At 44.1% G+C, this 20,465-nt stretch overlaps 1 protein-coding gene across 3 annotated transcripts; it reads right to left on the reverse strand.

Moving 5' to 3' along the window:
• Positions 1-598: 598 nt before the first annotated feature.
• On the reverse strand, positions 599-14,163 carry LOC148006725 (cortexin domain containing 2). 3 transcript variants are annotated; one of them, XR_015676544.1, is made up of 3 exons: positions 14,037-14,163; positions 1,063-1,235; positions 599-853 (listed from the first exon to the last, which is right to left on the reverse strand). XR_015676544.1 is itself a non-coding variant. In XM_087641899.1 (2 exons), the coding sequence occupies exon 2, from the start codon at positions 1,173-1,175 to the stop codon at positions 1,032-1,034; it is 144 nt and encodes a 47-aa protein (XP_087498025.1). In that variant the 5' UTR covers positions 1,176-1,235; positions 14,037-14,129; the 3' UTR covers positions 841-1,031. The 3 variants fall into 3 exon arrangements, 1 of the variants encoding a protein (XP_087498025.1); XR_015676545.1 differs by having other exon boundaries at positions 630-853; positions 1,050-1,235; positions 14,037-14,159; XM_087641899.1 differs by having other exon boundaries at positions 841-1,235; positions 14,037-14,129.
• Between the last annotated feature and the right edge of the window lie 6,302 nt (positions 14,164-20,465).

Raw genomic sequence — 20,465 nt, forward strand, 5'->3', positions numbered from 1 at the left:
TAAAGATAGGGAAAAAAAAGTCTTGACAGGCTAGAGAGATGGCTTAGCAATTGAGAGCACTGACTGCTCTTCCAGAGGACCTGAGTTTAAATTCCAGCAACCACATAGTGGCTCACAACCATCTGTAATGGGATCTGATGCCTTCTTCTGGTGTGTCTGAAGATAGTTACAGTATACTTATATAATAAATAAATAAATCTTTAAAAAAAATCTCAACTTCTTTTAAAGACTTTTCCCAAATTAGAGCATGTCCCTAGCATTCAGGGATTAGGGTATGAGTACCTACCTACCTTTTATAACTCTGCTCAGCCCACTCATATTACTTTATAGCTGAGGGAACTTTGGCTGACCGAGACTGGGGGAATTACTACAGGCACATTAGACCACCTGTAGCATAGAGCTCTAACCCACTTGAGAAAAAGGCAGATTTGACACCCAGAATAGGTCTCGTTGGATGCCTGCCATTTTTGCTTACCTTAAAGAATGAATAAATTAGGCCTTGTCCTGGTCCGCTTCCAGTTTGAGATGGGCCTCACCAAGCATAGTATCATGTTACATTACATCATTAAATTAAGATCCACTATCCTACCCCAGGGACATTAGATAGGGGACAATTGAAACTCATAGCCTTAATCTAGTCAATAAGTTCAACTTTAGTAATGGATTCCTTGAAAAAGAACAATGAAAAATAGCCTGACTTTTCTCTCTGGAGAGATACTTGACTCCTATGTGCTTGTTACAGAACACGAGAGGGCAAGGTTGAGACATGCAGAGGTAAGGGACTGTAAAGTCTGGATCACACACAGCAGTATGAAAGATGGTGAATGTTGTGCTGGAGCATTCTTTGTAGGCCCTGTATTTAGGAGGTAGAGGAGAAACAGGGGTCAGGGGTTCAAGGGAAGCCTTGGCTGTGTAAGACCCTGCTAAAAGTACTGCCCCCCTATAAAAAGATTGCAAGTCTCTTGTGACAGGAGACCACTGGGTTCCATGGTACTTCAGTTCAGAGGTGAGTCTGCAGTTGGAGAGCTGACCTAATAGGGATTCCTCACCAACTTTACACACCGAAAAACCATCACTATTAGAAACACGAACACAAGGACAACGAAGGCTATGGCAAAGCCTTTGTCCACATCGACATCATTGGTCATGCTGGAATCTTCCACGAAGACACACATTTCTTACTGTCTTCCAAATGAAGCTACCTCCATGGGGATAGCTTCAGATTTGTCATATTTCTAGAAAAAAAAAGCATATGCAAGTTTGCATTAGCAGTGTCTGGAGTGTAAAATATAATATTAATAAAACAATTATATATATCAAAACAATTCCTGAAGCTGGTCAATGACTTAGCTCATTTCGTCCAGGTTAGCACATGTGTGTAACCTGAGAACCTCAGAGGTGGAGACGGGAGTTCAAAGTCATCCACCTATTTAGCTATAGCTTAGATGGATGTCTGGGAGTGGAGAGATAGCTCAGCTGTTAAGAGCATTGGCTGCTGTGCAAGGCCCTGGGTTCGGTCCCCAGCTCCTAAAAAAAAAGAAAAGGAAAAAAAAAAAAAAGAGCATTGGCTGCTGGCTGCTCTTCCAGAGGTCCTGGGTTCAATTTTCAACAGCCACATGGCTGCTCACAACCATTTATAATGAGATATAATACCTTTTTCTGGCAGGCCAGTGTACAAGCAGATAGCCCGCTTGTGCATAAAAGTCTTTTTTTTTTTTGGTTCTTTTTTTCAGAGCTGGGGACCGAACCCAGGGCCTTGCGCTTCCTAGGCAAGCGCTCTACCACTGAGCTAAATCCCCAACCCCATAAAAGTCTTTTTTTTAAAAAGATGTATTAATTTATTTATTTTATGTATCTGAGTACTCTGTAGCTGTCTTCAGACACACCAGAAGAGGGCATCAGATCTCATTACAGATGGTTGCAAGCCACCATGTGGCTGCTGGGATTTGAACTCAGGACCTCTGGAAGAGCAATCAGTGCTCTTAACCACTAAGCCATCTCACCATCCCCTAAACAAATCTTAAAAATACTAGACCCTTAGGTAGATACCTAATTCATTATAATAAGTGAAAGACAATTACAAAAGCAACGCCAAACCCAGAATATTGTATAATTCCAATCATATAAAAGCCTAGTTTAGGCTACTTCTTTATATGTTAACAAAAAAATTAAAATAGAAATAAAAATTACAGAATGGAGAAAGCTAAAGAAACAGAGAGCAGAATAATTATTGCTAAGATTAGAGTTAAAAACACAGGGTTTCTGGCTAGGGGAAGGTGGCGCATACCTTTAATCCTAGTGCTCGGAGGCAAAGGCAGGTGGATCTCTGTGATTTCCAGGTCAGCCTGGTCTACAAAGTGAGATCTAGGACAGCCTGGGTTACACAGAGAAACCCTGTCCTGAAAAAAACCAAAAGCAAAACAAAAAAACAAAACAAACAAAAAAAAAACCCAAAACAAAAAAACAATACCCTCCCTGCCAAGAACCCTGGGTTTGCTTTTGTGTCTATCAAGATGTAAAACAAGATGAAGGTGCTGACCGTGATTTAACTATAGAGTGTGGATGATTAGGCAGTGTGTCAATTATGTATCTATGGAATTATTAAAGAAAGACCGCAACAGCCTAGTGCTTTAAATTTTTGGTTTTACAGATGATTTGGATTTTCACAGCTCTTCTCCCCCCTGAGGCCCCAGCACCTCCAGGGAGAAGAGAGAGAAAGTGGGGGAAGTGTCTCTGAGGTAGTGGACTAATTGTGGCTGCAGCCAGTCGACCCGGCTGCATTCTGCTTGAAGCAGGTGATTTCACATGATGGAGATAGAGAACAGCGGATACAGAATTTCTGCTCCTGAGATTCACAGCAACAGGCCTCTCACCCTAACCCGGAATGACTCCTTGTTGGTTACAATAGCCTCCAGGCACCCCTCAGTGTGCCTGCTCCTTCTGAAACACACGATGCCCTTTGAAAGGAGTTGGTAGGCATAAGGATTGCAGAATCACTCTTTTTTTCCCCAGCCATATCTCACCAGTGTTTGTACAATCCCCACTGGCACTGATTACAAAGGTGGCTCTCACCTTCAAAGCCCGATAGCCAAATCTCTATGTTGACACAAGATAAATGTAAACTTTATGCTTCACTGAATCTTGATTAAAGCTAGTCGAGAGGTCCTGGGGGCATGGATCACTGGGTTAAAGTGCTTCTTGTGCAAGTGTGGGGATCTGAGTTCAGATACCAAGCGCCCACCTAAAAGCCAGTCACAACGCTAGGGAAAGGAGACAGACAGATCTTGGAGTCTCCCTGCCCACTCAGCCTAACTGAAATGGCTACCTCTGGGTTCAGTGAAAAACACTATTTCAAAAAGCTAAGAGGGTTGGAGAGATGGCTCATGGTAAAGAGCACTTGTTCTTGCAGAAGACCTTGGTTCCAGTGCAGAGAACACACATGGCACCTCACAACTGTCTGTGACTCCAGTTCTTGAGAATCTAAATCCCTCTTTTGACTAAGGGCACCAGACACTCAGGTGGTGCATAGACATACATGTTAGCAAAACTCCCTAACACATAAAATAAAATACATCTTTTAAACAAATTAAAAACAAAAGTAGAAGCTGTGAGTGGTGGTGCTTGCTTTTAATCCCATACTCAAGTGGCAAGTGGATCTCTTCGTTTGAGGTCAGCCTGGTCTACAGAGAGTTCCAGGACAGCCAGAGCCACACTGAGAGACCCTGACTCAAAACAAAACAAAAGACAAAGGACAAAAAACAAAAAACAAAACTCAATACAATAAGGTGGAGAAGTAAGGAAAATATTCTGATTCATATACATCTGACCTCTACATATGCCTGCACAGACACACACTCTCATACACACACACACACACTCACACACACACACAAAGACACATACACACACTCACACTCTCACACACACACACAAAGACACATACACACACTCACACTCTCACACACTCACACACACTACACTCTCACACAATACACACATTCACTCATATACTCACGCACACACACAGTCACACACACTCACATACACATACACTCACTCACTCACATTCACACACTCGCATTCTCTCTCTCTCTCTCTCTCTCTCTCTCTCTCTCTCTCACACACACACACACACACACACACACAAAGACAAAAGAAGTCTATAAAAAAAAAGAAATTATGTGGGTTGGGAATGTCCCTCAGTGGTGGGACACTTGCTCAGCATGTGTAAGAACCTCCGTCCAATCCTCAGAACCATTACAGAAAAACTAAATGTGGCAGCCTATGGTTATAATCCCAGGATTTGGGAGACAGAGGCAGAACAATCAGGAGTTCAAGACGGTCCTCAACAAAAAATGGTAGGCACTGAGGGAACTGCTCGGTGCCAGAGTGTGTGCCTGAAGGCACAAAGCCCTCAGGTCAAGCTTTAACATAGTAAAAATATGAAAAAAAAAACCACATAATCAAGTATGCCATTGTGGCAAGCAAATATTCTAAAGAAGGATGGTGACAACAGAAACATGCCTTGAAAGAACATAGGAAAAGGCTATTCAAATGAGACTCAATTCCAGATATCAGACAAAAGTCAAGGGTTTGTTGGTTTTTTTTTAATATATATATTTTTGAGACCCAGTCTCTCATAGCCTGGGATAAATACTCACTTTGTATTTGAGGATGACCTTGTCTCCATTTCCCAAATGCTGGGATTATAGATGTGGCTACCACGTCTGGATTGTTTTGTTTGAGACAAGGTCTTTCAATATAGCCCTGGCTGACTCAGAACTTGCTATGTAGACCAAACAGGCATTGAGGTGAGTCTTTCAAAACTCGGTGTGTTCATATTTATGTGTGTGTAGGTACAAGTGTGTGCATGGCAGGGAAGGGAAGAGGACAATCTTGGTGTTACCAGGAACTCTGTTCACCTCCTTTGACACACGTTCCCCCGCTCCCCTGGAGCTCACCAGTTACATCAGGAAGGCTGGCCAACATCCCCAGGGCTCCTCCAGTCCCCACTTTCCCAGACCTGGGCTTACAAATGTGGTACTATCTGGCATCACACTGGTGTTTTCACGTGGATGCTGAATGAGGGTCAGACTGTGTCCTCACGTGTTTGCAGGAAGCACTTAGGCAACTGAGCTATTTCCCACCCCAGAAGTGATGCTGATGGTTGTTTCATGGTTTCCAAACTTACATCTTTTTTGAGTAATTTTTTTGTCCTTGTTTCCTTCCTGTTGCTGTGATGAACACAAAAGCAGCTTAGGGAGGAAAGGTTTATTTTATCTTATACCTCCAGGTAACAGTTCATCTCTGAAGGACATTAGGGCAGGAACTTAGAGGCAGGAGCTGATGCAGACACCATGGAGGGATGTTGCTTACTGACTTGCTCCTCATGGCTTGCTGAGCCTGCTTTCTTATAGGCCCCAGGACCACCTGCTGCTAGGGGTGGCAATGAGCCCAGTGGCTGGGTCCCCTCAAATGAATCATTAATCAAGCAAATGGCTGAAAGACTTGCCTACAGGCCAATTTTCTCAGTGAGGTCCCCTCTTCCGAGATGACTGTAGCTTGTGTCAAGTTGAAGAAAACCAAGGAATTTTATTGATATATTTTACAGACAGTAAAATTACAAACACATACATTTTATTTTTTTAAATAGAATTTTGTGTGTATCTGTGTGTCCCTGTATATGTGTGTGCTTGTGTGTGTTCACAAGTACATGACATGGAGGTCAGAGGAGAACTTGAGGGAATTCCTTCTACCATATGTAGGATAAAACTCAGGTTATCAGATTTGGTGGCTAACTCCCTTCCTTACTGAGTCATTTTGCCAGCCCTGAATGTGAAGTTTTTATTTATCTTGAGCATATACCTACAAGTAGAATTACTTGGTCATATAGTGGCAATTTTATAGTTAATTATTTGAAGAACCACTAGGGTAGAACATAGACATCAAAAGGGTTATATTCCATGACCAAGTTGGCTTTATCGGTGAAATGCAAGGATGGTTCAACATATGAGAGCCAATAAATGTGATAAAGCATATAAATGGACTTAAAGGTAAAAATTACAGAATCATCTCAATAGACACAGAAAGGCCTTTGACAAAACCCAACTTCATGATAAAAGTCCCAGAGAATGTAAGGCTAGAAGGAAACACACCTCAACACAATAAAAGCTAGGTATGCAAAAGACATAGCCAACATCTTCCTAAATGTTGAAAAGCTTGAAGCAATCCACTGAAGCCAGGAACAAGACAATATGGGGCTTAAGGAGTTACCTGGAGCAATAAGGAAGAGAAGGAAGTTCAAGGGACATAAATAAAGCAGTAGTAAAACTCTTGGTATTTGCAGATGATATGATACTGTGTATTAGAGATCTCAAAAATTCTACCAAAGGACTTCTAGAAACGATAAACAACTTCAGCAACTCAGCAACATGGTAGAAAACAGAAGCCACTTGCAGAAATCATTAGCTTTTTCATATACCACCAGTAAACATACAGAAATGATCATGGACACTCTCCCATTTACAACAACCTCAAAGAAAATGAAATATCTAGGAATAAACCTAGCCAAGTAAGTGAAGGACTGCTATACTGAAAACTTTAAATCTCTGAAGAGAGAGAGACACCAGGCAATGGGAGGACATGCCCTGCTCGTGCACTGGCAGGACTGTGAAAATGATGTTCTATTTATAGCTATTACACGTTCAACACAACCTTTATCACACTCCTCACCTCTTTCTTCACAGAATTAGAATACTACCCTGAATTTTATAAGACAATGTATACAAGGACCCTGGAGAGTGAAGAAAATCCTGAACAGAAAAGGATGCTGGGAGAATTACAATCCCAGGTCTCAAGATATATTACAGAGTCAGAGTAATAAAAATCTGGTAGAGGGGTTGGGGGTTTAGCTCAGTGGTAGAGCGCTTGCCTAGCAAGCTCAAGGCCCTGGGTTCAGTCCTCAGCTCCGGAAAAAAAAAAATCTGGTAGAGGCACAAAAACAGACATGGAGACCAATGGAACAAAGTCCAAGACCCAAGCGTGAGTACACATAACTTCAGTCACTTAATATTTGACAAAGATTCCAAAAATATAAGCTGGAAAAAAGAAAGCATCTCTGGCCAATGGCGTTGGGAAACCTGGATGGCCACATGCAAAAGAATGTATTGAGATCCCTACCACCATGTACAGATCACTAACTCCAAAGACCTCAACCTGAAACAGAAACTACCAGAACCTGGAGAGAAGCGAGTGCCAATGGAGGGTCTGGGAGAGGGTTAACCGGCTTTCTGGTCACACATAGGTAAAGCTAAAGGCTTGTTTGAGAAAACTGTCTCTGGAGTGGGCATGAGAGTCAGGAGTCATCCTCAGCTACCTCTCGAGCTTGAGACCAGCTGGGCCGACACGAGATCCTGTCTCAGCCAACCAAAACAGAGAGTTATAAACAAAACACAAACCTCTCCCCTTATAGCACAAGAAGTTAGCATTTCTTTCCATTTGAGCCATAGTTAAAATAAAACAAAGCTAAAACTAAACAAGGACAACAAAAACCAGGGTGGTAAGGTGGCTCAGTGGGTAAAGGCAATGATACCCAGACCTGGGGACTTGAACACAATCCTCTACATAAAGGAGAAAATGGCCTCCACAACGTTGTCCTCTGACCTCCATGTAAGCACTATGGTATGCACACATGCGAATGCACTGTCATGTGTGCACAGCACAAGCACACATGTTAAGGCTTTGTTAACTTTTTTGAGATAGGGTTTCTATGTGTAGGTTTGGGTGGATCTCACTTTGTAGACCAAGATGGCTTGAACTCGAAGAGATCTGCCCGCCTCTGTCTCCCAAGTGCTGGGATTACAGGTCTGTGCAACCACTGCCTGGCATTTTTTTTTAAAAATAAATGTTTATTTATTTTATATGTGTTCTGTCTTCAGACACACAAGAGGGAGTCAGATCCCATTACAGATGGTTGTGAGTCACCATATGGGTGCTGGGAATTGAACCAAGGACCTCTGGAAGAGCAGTCAGTGCTCTTAACCACTTAACCATCTCTCTAGCCCCGCCTGGCCCTTTAAAATCTTAAAAACAAGAATAAAAATAACAACCACCAAGCAGTAAAACAGAATAGAAGCTGAGCTGTGGTGATGCACACCTTTAATTCCTGCACTTGGGAGGCAGAGACAGGGAATAGAGGCCAGCCTGGTCTACAGAGCAAGTTCAGGACAGCCAGGGCTACACGGAGAAACTGCATCTCAGAGGAAAAAAAAAAAAAGAAAGAAAACAACAACAACTAAAAAAGAGAAAACCAAATCCTAATTGGGACTTTCAGATTGTGAGATGCTGAATTAAGCTTTGAACAGTATGAAAAAGACTGAATTATATCTTAGGCAAAGGGAAATGGAGCTGCAGAGTTTTAGAGAAAGCTGTCCTGGAGCTCCTCCTCATGGCCAGAAGATGAAGATGGCAGGGTAGGGATTGGGGATTTGGCTCAGTGGTAGAGCGCTTACCTAGGAAGCACAAGGTCCTGGGTTCGGTCCCCAGCCCCGGAGGAAAAAAAAAAAAAAAAAAAAGAAAGAAAAGAAGATGGCAGGGTAAACATCAGTGCACAGAGGCCAGCCACACAAACCCAGCATCCTTTCTAATGCAATCTTTCCAAGCAAGGGCATGTGCTTCCCTTGTGATCTAAACTGTGATGATTCCTTACTCCAAATAGCCATTTTTCGTTAGTTTTGAGATTTCCATACAAAGTCCTACGTTCTGTAATGGCAATCTTACCTCACCCCCCACAACCAACTCCTTAAGTGAAGTATTCTGACCGTTTTCTCTTCCCAAATGGTTTTTTTGTTGTTGCTCTGATTATTTGGGTGGATTTTGTTTTTGTTTTTGTTTTTGTTTTTGTTTTTGTTTTTGTTTTTGTTTTTGTTTCTTGAGACAGGCTTATTGGTGTAGCCCTCGCTGTCCTGGAACTCACTTTGTAGCCAGTCTGGCCTCAAACGCACCTTCCCCCTCCTCCCAAGTGTTGGGATGAAAGGTGTGCACCACCACCAATGGGCAACTCCTCCCCCTAAATGATTCTTGTTTGTTATAAAAAATGTCTCATGTAGACTAAGTTGGTTTGAAACTCACTATATAAGGAAGGGTGACTTTAAAATCCTGACCCTCTGGGGTTGGGGATTTAGCTCAGCGGTAGAGTGCTTGCCTAGCAAGCTCAAGGCCCTTGGTTCAATCCCCAGCTCTGAAAAAAAGAAAAGAAAAAAAAAAAAAACAAAAAAAACAAAAAAACCCTGACCCTCTCAAGTGCTGGGATGTGGCTTCCAAATGAAATCCTTTTCCTAGGTCTATGTGGGAGGTCATTGGGATTTTAATGGGGATTATATTGGCTCTAGACACCTTTTGCTTTTGGTAATCTATCTATTTTTACAATACTAGCTCATGGAAGGTCTTTTCATTTTTTAGGATCTTCTTCTGTGTCCTCAAACTTTCTTTGTGGCAGTATTTTGCCTCCTTTTTTAGGTTTATTCCCAGGTAATTTTACTTTATTTTTTTAAAAGATTTATTTATTTATTATATACAAGTACACTGTCACTGTCTTCAGACACACCAGAAGAGGGCATCAGATCTCTCATTATAGATAGTTGTGAGCCACCATGTGGTTGCTGGGAATTGAACTCAGGACCTCTGGAAGAGCAGTCAGTGCTCTTAACCACTGAGCCATCTCTCCAGCCCAATTTTTGGGGGGATTTTTTCCTTTTCAAGTGTATTATTGAAAACTACTCATATTTGAATGTATGAGAATATTGAAAACTACTCATTTTTGTATATTGATTTTGTATTATATCACTTTGCTAAACGTATCAGATCTAGGAGTTTTCTTAAGACCTTTCAAGAGCAGGATCATGTCGTTTGCAAATAGAGATGACTTGATTTCTCCCTTTCCTACTGCACTTCCTCCGGATCCTTCCTGTTTGTTGCCTTTTTGCTCTTGTTAAGACTTTAAGCACTAGTCCGGGGTAGTGGTGCACGCCTTTAATGTGAGTTTGAGGCCAGCCTGGTCTTCAAGTACGGCGAGAGGGCATCTGGATTTTAGAAAAGATGTTCTCAGTGTTTCCTAAAGGTGAAGTACCTCTCTGGTTCGTGTTATCCGTGTACAGGGCCATGCTGCTCATCTGTGTCCTTCCAAGTTTAGTGTACTGCCAACGTACATGCCGTATATCTTTTCATTTCCTGGGTATTCTTCCAGAATACCTCTCCTCTCAATCTTTGTCTCTTTAAGCTCTCTGCTACCATGGCACTCTGGGACATCAGATACCAAACTCCAATTCCCTAAATATGCGCTGATTCCCTCAAACCACAAAGTGATCTTAGTAAGTGTGAATAGATCAGGCTTCGATCCAGGTCCTGCAACAATCACCCACTGCTTCCAATCTCAGTGAGGTTCCAAGGCTCTCCACATTTGATTGATTGATTTTTTTCCTATTTTGTTATTTAGGCTTTTTTAAATTTATTTTTATATTTATCTTTTAGTGTTTTGTTTTGTTTTAAGCAGGGTCTCTCTATATAGCCCTGGATATTCTAGAATTCTCTATGTAGACCAGGTTGACCTTGAATTCACAGACATCCACCTGCCTCTGTCTTCTGAGTGCTGACATTAAAGGTGTGTGCCACTGCATTTGACTTTATCTATGTTTTGTTTCTCTCTCTCTCTCTCTCTCTCTCTCTCTCTTTCTCTCTCTCTCTCTTTCTCTCTTTCTTCCTTCCTTCCTTCCTTCCTTCCTTCCTTCCTTCATTTGGTATTGGAAGACAGCATTTCTCTGTGTAGCCCTGGCTGTCCTGGGAACTTGTTCTGCAGACCAGGCTGCTCTGGGACTCATAGAGGCACACCTGCCTCTGCCTCAAGAATGCTAGAGGTTAAAGTGCTAGGGTTCCTCCTAGCCTGCTTGGCCTTCTTCTTCCTTCCTTCCTTGTCCTCCTTCCCTCTGTCCTTCCCTCCCTCTTCTCCTCTTCTTCCTCCTTCTTCCTTTTTTTCTGTTTGTTTTTGAGATAGTGCCTCACTATGTAGCCTTGGCTATCCTAGAACTCACTATGCAGACAAAGCCCTAAACTCATAGTGAGGTAGACAGAGAGGTAGGAGGATTGGATGCTGGCTTGGGCTATGTAAGATCCTGACTCAAAATAACAATCAAAAGCTCTGACCAAATTTAACTTTAGAATTCAGAGATACAGATAGTTGGGTGTCATCCAGGCTCTGTCTTTATCTGCCAAGTGAATCCATGATCCTTTGCAAGCCTCTCTTTCTGTGTTTCTTTGAACTCTCATTGGTGTCTACACCGGTCTGCAGTCTCTGCAGTCTGGAGGCCAAGGGAGGAAGAGCAAAGCAAGTTTGAGGCCAGTCTTGGTTACATAGTGACTTTCAGGCCAGTCTGGGTTAGATCGTGACTTTCAGGCCTTCATTAGCTCCCCACAAAACAAGGAGTTTGTGGATTCAGAAAAGCTACACTTCACAATCAACTCCCCAGGACAAAAGAATGTTTTGTATGAACCAGGACTCCTAATTTTGAGCAATGGAAATGGAGTCTCCTGTAATTAATGGAAAAGACATTTATTGGAAAGAAATAAAGCGGGTTTCAGCATGGGATAGTTAGACGACTTCTAAGCAAGCAGAAGCCAAGCTAAGCCAAATATGAGGAAACCTAGCCAGTGTGAGCTCAGAAAAGGTCTGGTCAGGGCAGTGACAGCAGGAGACATGGCTGGTCCCGAGGATATTGCTGCTGCTGCTGCCAAGCCTGAGTGATAAGCTGTGTCACCTTGTGTCCCCTCATGTTCCCTTCTGTGGAGAGCATTACACTGGTCAAGGCCAGGTCATGAACCAGAATTTTCTCTGCCAGGTGTCAAAGAGGGAACATTTGACCTCTGTAGCCTTCTACCTTCTAAAGTAGTGATGAGGTTTTTGTCTTTCAAGAGTCACAGGAAGGAAAGTCTTCCCAATGTAAAGGAATGTTGGATGTCAGACCAAATCAAAAAATGGAGGGAGCTAGAGAGATGGCTTACCTGCTCCTCCAGAGGGCCTGAGTTTGATCCTAGTACTCGGGTCAGGTGGCTCACAACTACCTGTACTTCCCTCTAGGGGAGCTCTGGCTCATACGATATGTGCACATGCATACACACACATTATTATTATTATTATTACACACATATTATTATTGTGTAGTAATAATAATAACAACAATAATAAATAATAATGTCAACCTTTTGGTTTTGTCCCAGAGCAGTTATGTGCTATTCAAAAAAAAATTATTGTATTTTATTTGTGTGTGTCCCTGTGTGTGTGTGTTTATGTGTAGATGCCCAAGGAGACCAGAAGAGGGCATTGGATTCCCTAAATGGAGTTCCTGGTTGATGTGAGCTACCTGAATGGCTGCTGGGAACTGAACTGGCGTCCTCTAGAAGAGCAATATGTGCTCTTAAACACTGAGACATCGCTCTGGCCCCAGCCTTGTGCTGTTTTTGTGTTGTCTTGAGGCTCAGTCTTAGTGTGTAGCTCAGGCCAGACTTGAACTCACTGTTGTTCAAACTGGCAACAAACTTGTAACCCTCCTGCCCCGGTCAGCAGTGTTAGCCTTACAGGCACCTGTCACCACGCCTGGCTCAGCTGTCTGCTGATTAAAGGGACATGGGAAAGGAGAGGAGGAAAGACCACCTGTGACCAGGCGTGGTGACATTGTAGAGATGCAATCGCAGTACTGTAAAAGTGTCTGAGGCAGGAGGGTTGCATGTTCAAGCATGGGGTATATAAAAAGGCCCTATTTTTTTTTTACATCATCTATATCTGAAGACATGGGAAGGTTGGGGCTAGAGAGATGGCTCAGCAGTCAAGAGTACTTGCTACTCTTGCAGAGGACACGTGCTTGGTTCCCAGAACCCACAGAGTGGCTCACAGTCATCTCTGACTACAGTCCTAGGGGATCTGACATCATCTTCTGACCTCCACTGGCACCAGGAATGAATGGGGTACACATACAGATATCCAGGTAAAACACTCATACACATAAAATAAAGTAATCTAAAAAAATTTAGTGACATAGGAAGGTTGAAAATACAAAGTATACCCAAAGGTATAGTATATAAACAATAGCTAAAAGAATTCCAAGGTGACATACTGTAATACTGCGAGCTTTAACAATAATTAAAATGCATTTCTTAATAAGCTTACTCAGAAAATACTAAATCACCGGGAGGTAAGTTAACCTAAGGGTCCCAGCCTCAATTGTTACTCTAACATAACTTTAAGATAAGAGGCTTACTAGTAGGTTTTGCCTAGATGATATAAAAAAAATAAAATTACAGTTATACATCTGCCTTAATTCAAGCTTCCGTTTGCTCAAGTTTTGTTTTTCCCCAGGCTAGCTCATTGGGGCGGCTTGATCATCAGCGCCTCAGACTCTAATCAGAGGCAAGTGTTGGTCAGCCTGCTTTGAGGAATGACCTGATTGTCAGCCATAGAAAGAGTATCTGCTCAAGATAACTGAAAATGCAATTCTTTGGTTTCTGTGAATTCATGTCATTGCACATGAGTTAAGGGGGGAACCTATAGACCACTTCTGGACGGAAGCACATTAAGAGCCTCACTGTTGTAAGCCAAAACAGGGCTTCTCCATGTAGCTGCTATCCTAGAACTAACTCTACATCAGGCTGGCTTTGAACTCACAGAGATCTGCCTTCCTCTACCTCCCAAGTGCTGGGATTAAAGGAGTGCACTGCCATCTCCTGGCACTCAGGCTCTGATCTTAGCACAGAGGAGGCAGAGGTTGGTAGATCTTTGAATTTGAGGCTAACCTGGTCATCATAGTGAGTTCAAAACAGAGACACTGTGTCTTAAAACAACCAACCAAGGGGTTGGGGATTTAGCTCAGTGGTAGAGCGCTTGCCTAGCAAGCGCAAGGCCCTGGGTTCGGTCCCCAGCTCCGAAAAAAAGAAAACAAACAAACAAACAAACAAAAAAAACCCAACCAAACAAACAAATCAAAGGTACTCACACAAAACGCTCAGGAGGTACACCATTTTGTGGGTCTGGAATTTAGGAGTTACCAAGAGCAAGATCTTTGCAGTTGAAAACACCTCAGGGAGGCTAACTGAAATGAGTCTCAGTGGGTGAGACTAAAAGAACTGGAGACAGTGGAATGTTTGCATTGTGAAGAAGAGACCATAGAAGGGCCATAAGTAGAGATTCTGAGTCAGGCAGGGTCAGGGTCGTGGAACTGAGGGAAACACACACAGAGATGAAAGACCTACAGTGTCCAGAAACCTGAATGCATGGAATCCCCTCCATTTGCCTTCACCTAAGACACTGGAATTCTTGGACCCAGAGTCAAAGACTTTCTCATTTACCCACTAAGACTTCTCACTGAGAGCTATGAGGCTCATGACTTCCTTTCCTCTCTCCCTAAAAGTAAAAATAAAAATACCCTTGGCTCTTATTTTTATGTGCGAGATCTAGGTTTCATAGGACCTAATGTTTACAAATGTCTCTCTTTTTTTAAAATTTTTATTAGGTATATTTCTTTACTTACATTTCAAATGTTATTCCCCTTTCCGGTTTCCTGTCCATAAGCCCCCATCCCATCCCCCCTCCCCATATGGGTATTCCCCCCATACATCACCCTTACTGCCCCCCCATATTCCCCTGCACAAATGTCTCTTTAATAAAGAAAATGTGAGTATTTAGGTACAACATTAAATAAATATTTTTGCCACTGCTATGTTGAGAAAGGTTATCACACTGTATGTTGGTATTCTGTCTAAGCTCCACCCCCACAGTTACCCAGCCGCAGCCAGATATGCTCCACCCCACAGTTGCCTGGCAACAGCCAGCTGTGCCTGACGGGGCTGCTTGCCCCCTCCTCTCCCTCTTGCTCTCTCTGGCTCTTCCTCTTCTCCTGCCTTCCTTGTCCCTGTCCATTCTCTCCCCATTTCCCAGCCTTCCACGTGCCCATGGCCGGCCTCCTTTACTTATCCCCTCTGCTACTCATCTCTCATTAAACCTCTCCATGTGGAACCATGTCGGCTTGGTGTGCTTTGTCTGCGTGCGAGCAGAGACTTAAACCCTAACATTGGTGGTTTGTTTGCGGTTTTTGATCTTCCCATGCCTACATGGCCTGGCGCCAAGCCTCCATTGATCTCAGGGTGGAGGATAGGCCTTTCCCACGAAGTGCCTCCGCTGCCCACCAAGGCCCCCAACCCACCCTGGGCCCAGGGGCCTGGGTCACAGTAGCCGTCACGTGGTTCTGCGGAGCCGAGGTGTATCGCTGCTCCTGTGCACCCGTTGCTCCTGTCGTAGCGGGCCCCCAGTCCGAGGTCACTCGACTTGGGCTGTGGCAAGGAGGCAAGGACACGCTCACCGCATGTCCCGCCATTTCATCAACTGTGTCCACTGCAGCATTGGACACCGCCACCTGCTGGTTGCTCTGAGACTCAGGACTTCACCACGTGAGTTACTGCTTCAGTTTCTGCTTCAGGTGGCTTGCAAGCCGACTTCTCTGTGTGCTGCTGTCCTCCGTGGTTCACCACGTTGTGCCAGCTTTTGCCACTTAGACAGGCCTTCATCAACCACACAGTTCCACTTTCCCTGCTACCAGACTGCAGCTACAATTTCCGCACAAACTCCGGCAGATTGATAGGTCTATTCCGGTTGGCAAGGAAGATCCCAATTTCCCAAATAAAGCCTGGCCAGCTTTTCTGAGATCACACGAATTTCCTTAGTTAACATTCACAATAGGACCTTGATCATTGGGCAGAGTTTCCCTCGAAAGCGGTTCCTCACTCTCCCTCTCGCAGCCAACACGAAATCCCCGGCCTGGATAGGAACGCTTTCTGGTGGGTCTGGGACCCATCACTTATACCCCCCAGTGACGACTCAGACACCTGGCCTGGCAGAGTGCTACGTTACCATTAATTTTTCGTGGGACGCCGATGAGAATTATTGGTGACTTCCCCCAATGGGAAATTCTCTTGGACCATACCCCAAATACACCATTAGAATATCTTTTGGAGAATTTCAAAACTAATTAAAATTAAAATTAATGCCTCACCTGAGGATATCAAAATGGATACACTTAGGCAGTAATGTCTAGACCCAATATTCATTAGATAAGGGCACTCTGAATTCCTCAATTTTATGGGATTTTCATACATATGCCAGCAGTCTGGTAAATGAAAAAAAAGTTCTTTATGCCCAAACATTCATATACCTTTGGTCTAACCCCTCTCTGTGTTTCCCTTCCCATGACATCCTGCTGAGGTAACCTGTGTCCTGGGTACTGGCTGGTCAGTCCAGGAGGCCTCCCCATCACTGTGATTTTTCATCCTTACCCTGTCTTGACTTCCCGAGGAACACTGGTGAGTTTGGGAACAGGACAGTGAATATTGAAAAACTACAAGAGAACATTCAAGAAAAACAGGAAAACCCATCCCACTTTTTAGAATGCCTTACAAAGGCTTTATTGCAATACCCTAATCTGGACCCTGAAAACCCAGAAGGTAAGCAACTTCTGATGACCTATTTCTTTTCCCAGAACTTCCCCGACCTAAAAGACAAACTTAAAAAGCTAGAGAGGGGGCCCCTAACTCCACAGGCAGAAGTTTTGGTGCTGGCCTTCAAAGTGCACCAGAGAAGTGATGAGAAGGCTCACAGACAAAAATGCCATATGCTGGACCAGCCTCAGGCACTGCCCAATACTCATGGCCTTCTGAGGTTAAGGGACCACCAGGATCCTGCTACAGGTATGTTGACAAGTCATTGGATAAGGGCTTTCCCTAACTTACACAAGCCAAGGGGCCATGTCCATGTCCTAGATGCCATCAAGAGGGACAGACACTGGGCTGTTGATTGCCCTCGTGTTGTGCAGGACAGAGGGACATCACATCCAGATAACCCTCTAGTGGATCTCCTAGGTTTGGCAATGGATGAATGAAGGGGCCTGAGCTCCCTGGACCTGACCACTGCCATTACCAGTAGAGCCCTGGGTAACCATCATGGTATGTGGGCAGCCCAGCTCCTTCCTCTTGGACACTGGGGCCATTTACTCTGTCCTAACGGAGTTTTGGGGACCCACTTCCCTCTCCTGTTTCCCCATTGTCTGGGTAAAGTGTAACCTTACCTTCCTCACCAAATCCCACTGCTTAGTTACATTTTTAGGGGTGTACTTCTCACCCATTCCTTTTTGGTAGTGCCAACACGCCCTGTCCCCTTACTGGGAAGGGATCTTCTAGCTAAGTTGGGAGCCTCTGTTTTGTTCCCCCCATTTGCCCAAACTCAAGCTTGCCAGCAGCCCTTCTGCTCCTTCGAGTCAACCAACCTACTAACACAGACATGTTGCTTCCTTTACCAGCTTCTCAGGTAGACCCCTGAGTTTGGGAGGTCCAGGACCCCTCTGGTGCCAAACAGTCTTTCCAAAGAGGATCTGGAAACTGCTTTTTCTATCTGTCTTTTTTTTTTTTTTTTTTTTTTTTTTGGTTTTTTTTTTTTTTTTTTTTCGGAGCTGGGGACCGAACCCAGGGCCTTGCGCTTCCTAGGTAAGCGCTCTACCACTGAGCTAAATCCCCAGCCCTTTCTATCTGTCTTTTTGTCATGGCAAACTGTATTAAGACATCTAGGACATGTTCTGTAGGACATATTCTTCCTTCTGCTCCACAAAAAGCTTATCTTAAAGAATGTTCATGTTGTTAACTCACGTTGTTATCTCTTTTGTAAAATAAGCTACAGGAAACCCACTCAGACCTACCTCTCATGGACCAAATCGACTCCACCCAGATAAGTACATCTGCCTAACGTTCCCACTTACGACCTGTTCCAAAGGGTTTCAGATGTACATCTAAGAAAAAGAACATTTTTCTTTTCTCCCAAATGCTCTTAATCTTGTTCTCTGCCTATAATGTGTGTGTGTGTGTGTGTGTGTGTGTGTGTGTGTGTGTGTGTGTGTTCCAGCATCTTATCTTGTCAAGTCCAGGTGCTTACTACACCCGGGACAGCTCCAGAGAAACCACCTCCAGATGTTCAGTCTCCTCTCACAGACACAGACGCTTCCATTGGATCTGTTCCTTCTGACCTATCCTCAGATGGTTCCACAGACCCTGGACAACAAGGAAACAGTCAACTCCAAGACTGGACAAACATCCCTATAGCCCTTCCTTGGTCCCCTAGAGAAACGTCGCCTCAAAGCAAGTAGGAAATAGTCAGAGATCACGACTATCCTATTCCTGCTCCACTATCGCCTTTCTAATTTTTCATTTTTAATTAAGCCAAAATGGGGAAATGTTGGTATTCTGTCTAAGCTCCACGCCCACAGCTACCTGGCAGCAGCCAGGTATGCTCCGCCCTACAGTTGCCTGGCAACAGCCAGCTATAAAAGGAGCTGCTTGCTCCCTCCTCTCCCTCTTGCTCTCTCTGGCTCTTCCTCTTCTTGTGCCCTCTTTGTCCCTGTCCCTTCTCTCCCCCTCCCCCCTTCCCTTCACATGCCCATGGCTGGCCTCCTTTACTGATCACCTCTGCTACTCTTCTCTCATTAAACCTCTTCGCGTGGAACCATGTTGGCTTGGTGTGTTATGTATGAACGAGAGCAGAGACTTAAACCCCAACATTGGTCCTAACATTATACTTGCCTTGCAGCCTCGAACCTGTGGTAACGTGCCTATCTCAACTAGCTAAAATTTAAGATTGCATGTGAGAGCCACCACACTCAGATCTAAAGTAATTGTTAAGTGGGAAAAAAAGCCAACAAATTGTTGGAAGCCATGTCTTTAATCAAGCATTTCCAAGGCAGAGGAAGGAGGATATAAATGAATTTTACAATGGAAGCTCCAGGAGCTGGAGAGATGGCTCAGCGGTTAAGAGCACTGACTGCTCTTCCAGAGGTCCTGAGTTCAATTCCCAGCAACCACATGGTGGCTCACAACCATCTGTAAAGAGATCTGATGCCTCTTCTGGTGTGTCTGAAGACAGCTACAGTGTACTCATAAACATAAATAAATCTTAAAAGAAAAAGAAAAGAAAGAAAGAAAAAGCTCCAGCCCAGTGTGGGCTACAGTGTGACAACCTGTCTCAAGATAAAACAAAATAAAAAACTGTAAAGAAACTGCAATGTGGCTGCTCCTAAAGGACATGGTACAAGTTTTTATTACAGATATGAGAGCGAGGATAGAGGCATCTGAAGTCTCTAAAATGAAGAAAGAAAGGATGAACATGGCCAGCAGGCCAGACATGGCCAGGGCTGCCTGTGAGAGAGGGAGACTGGGGGTGACTAGTGGGGACAGCAAGAGATGGAGACCAGAGGATGGAAAGGCTAAGATGCTGCCATGGCCTTCGAAAGAGGTAACAGGTACTTGTGATACTGAGGAAGCCTGAAGGGCAGCCATGTTGTGCTGATAGGCGCCCATCTGCTAGAGTTATAAAAAATTGCTCTTTTTGGCAGATGGGAACCAGTTTCATGAGCTCCTGAGGAGCCTTTTTCGGACAGAAATACTTGTTATTTACACTGCCTGAGGCAGGCTTTTAAGTCAGGGTTTGCTATGTGTCTTTTTTGCTGGCCTTGAACTCACTGTGCAGTAGGGCTGGCCTCATATTTCCAGGAATTCTACTCTGGCCTCCTGAAGGCTTAAATCCCCAGTGTGAGTTACCACCCAGGCAAATGTAGTTTTTCTTGAAGGGCATGTTGGCTGACACCTGTAGTCCAGCATCAGGAAGCAGAGGTAGGAGGTTCACCTGGAGTTTGTGGCCAGCCTGACCTAGATAGTGAGGGACAGTGAGTCTTACAGAATGAAACCCCATCTCAAAGGGGGGGGGGGGGAGGATTTCTTTGATAGATATAGAATTAAAAATGGCATAGTCAAAATTTGTTTTCCTAAGAGAGATTCTACTGTAGTTTTTTGTTTTTGTTTTGTTTTGTTTTTGTAGCTTACTGTTTCATTTGGCCCAAATATCACTGCTCAGGACTAGAGTAGAGAAAAGAAGGTGAGATGTGAATATATTGGTTAGTGTTGACCTTGGTCCTGCAATGGTAAGATATTTAGATCTCATGCAAAGTCAGTCTACGGAAAGATTGCTTCCTGTGTTTTCTTCCAAGGTTCCTTCATCTTCGACATCTGCAGTAGTTTACCAGTCCTTGGGAGGTATAGGCATTTCGTTTAGGCTCCACCCCACAGTTACCCGGCAACTGCCAGGTGTGCCTGACTCACTATAAAAGGGGCTGCTTGCCCCCCACCCCATCTCCTCTCCCTCCTGCTCCCTTACCCTCTTCCCCTTCTTTCCCCGGCTCCACTCCCCTCCTACCTCTCTCCATGTGCTCATGGCCAGCTTCTACTCCTCTCTATCTCCACCCTCTGTCTTTCTCTGTCTCTACTACCCCCTCAACTCCCCTCTTCATGCCCTAAATAAACAGGGGAAAGGAATGCCTCAGCATGGGCCCACACCC

Source organism: Rattus norvegicus, chromosome 2 (assembly GCF_021556685.1).
Source record: "Rattus norvegicus strain SHRSP/BbbUtx chromosome 2, alternate assembly SHRSP_T2T, whole genome shotgun sequence".
In the NCBI taxonomy this organism is placed as follows: Eukaryota; Metazoa; Chordata; class Mammalia; order Rodentia; family Muridae; genus Rattus; species Rattus norvegicus.

What these genes read in the sequence shown, in the direction of transcription:
- LOC148006725 (XM_087641899.1), bottom strand. Translation starts at nt 1,175, where the DNA reads ATGTGTGTCTTCGTGGAAGATTCCAGCATGACCAATGATGTCGATGTG.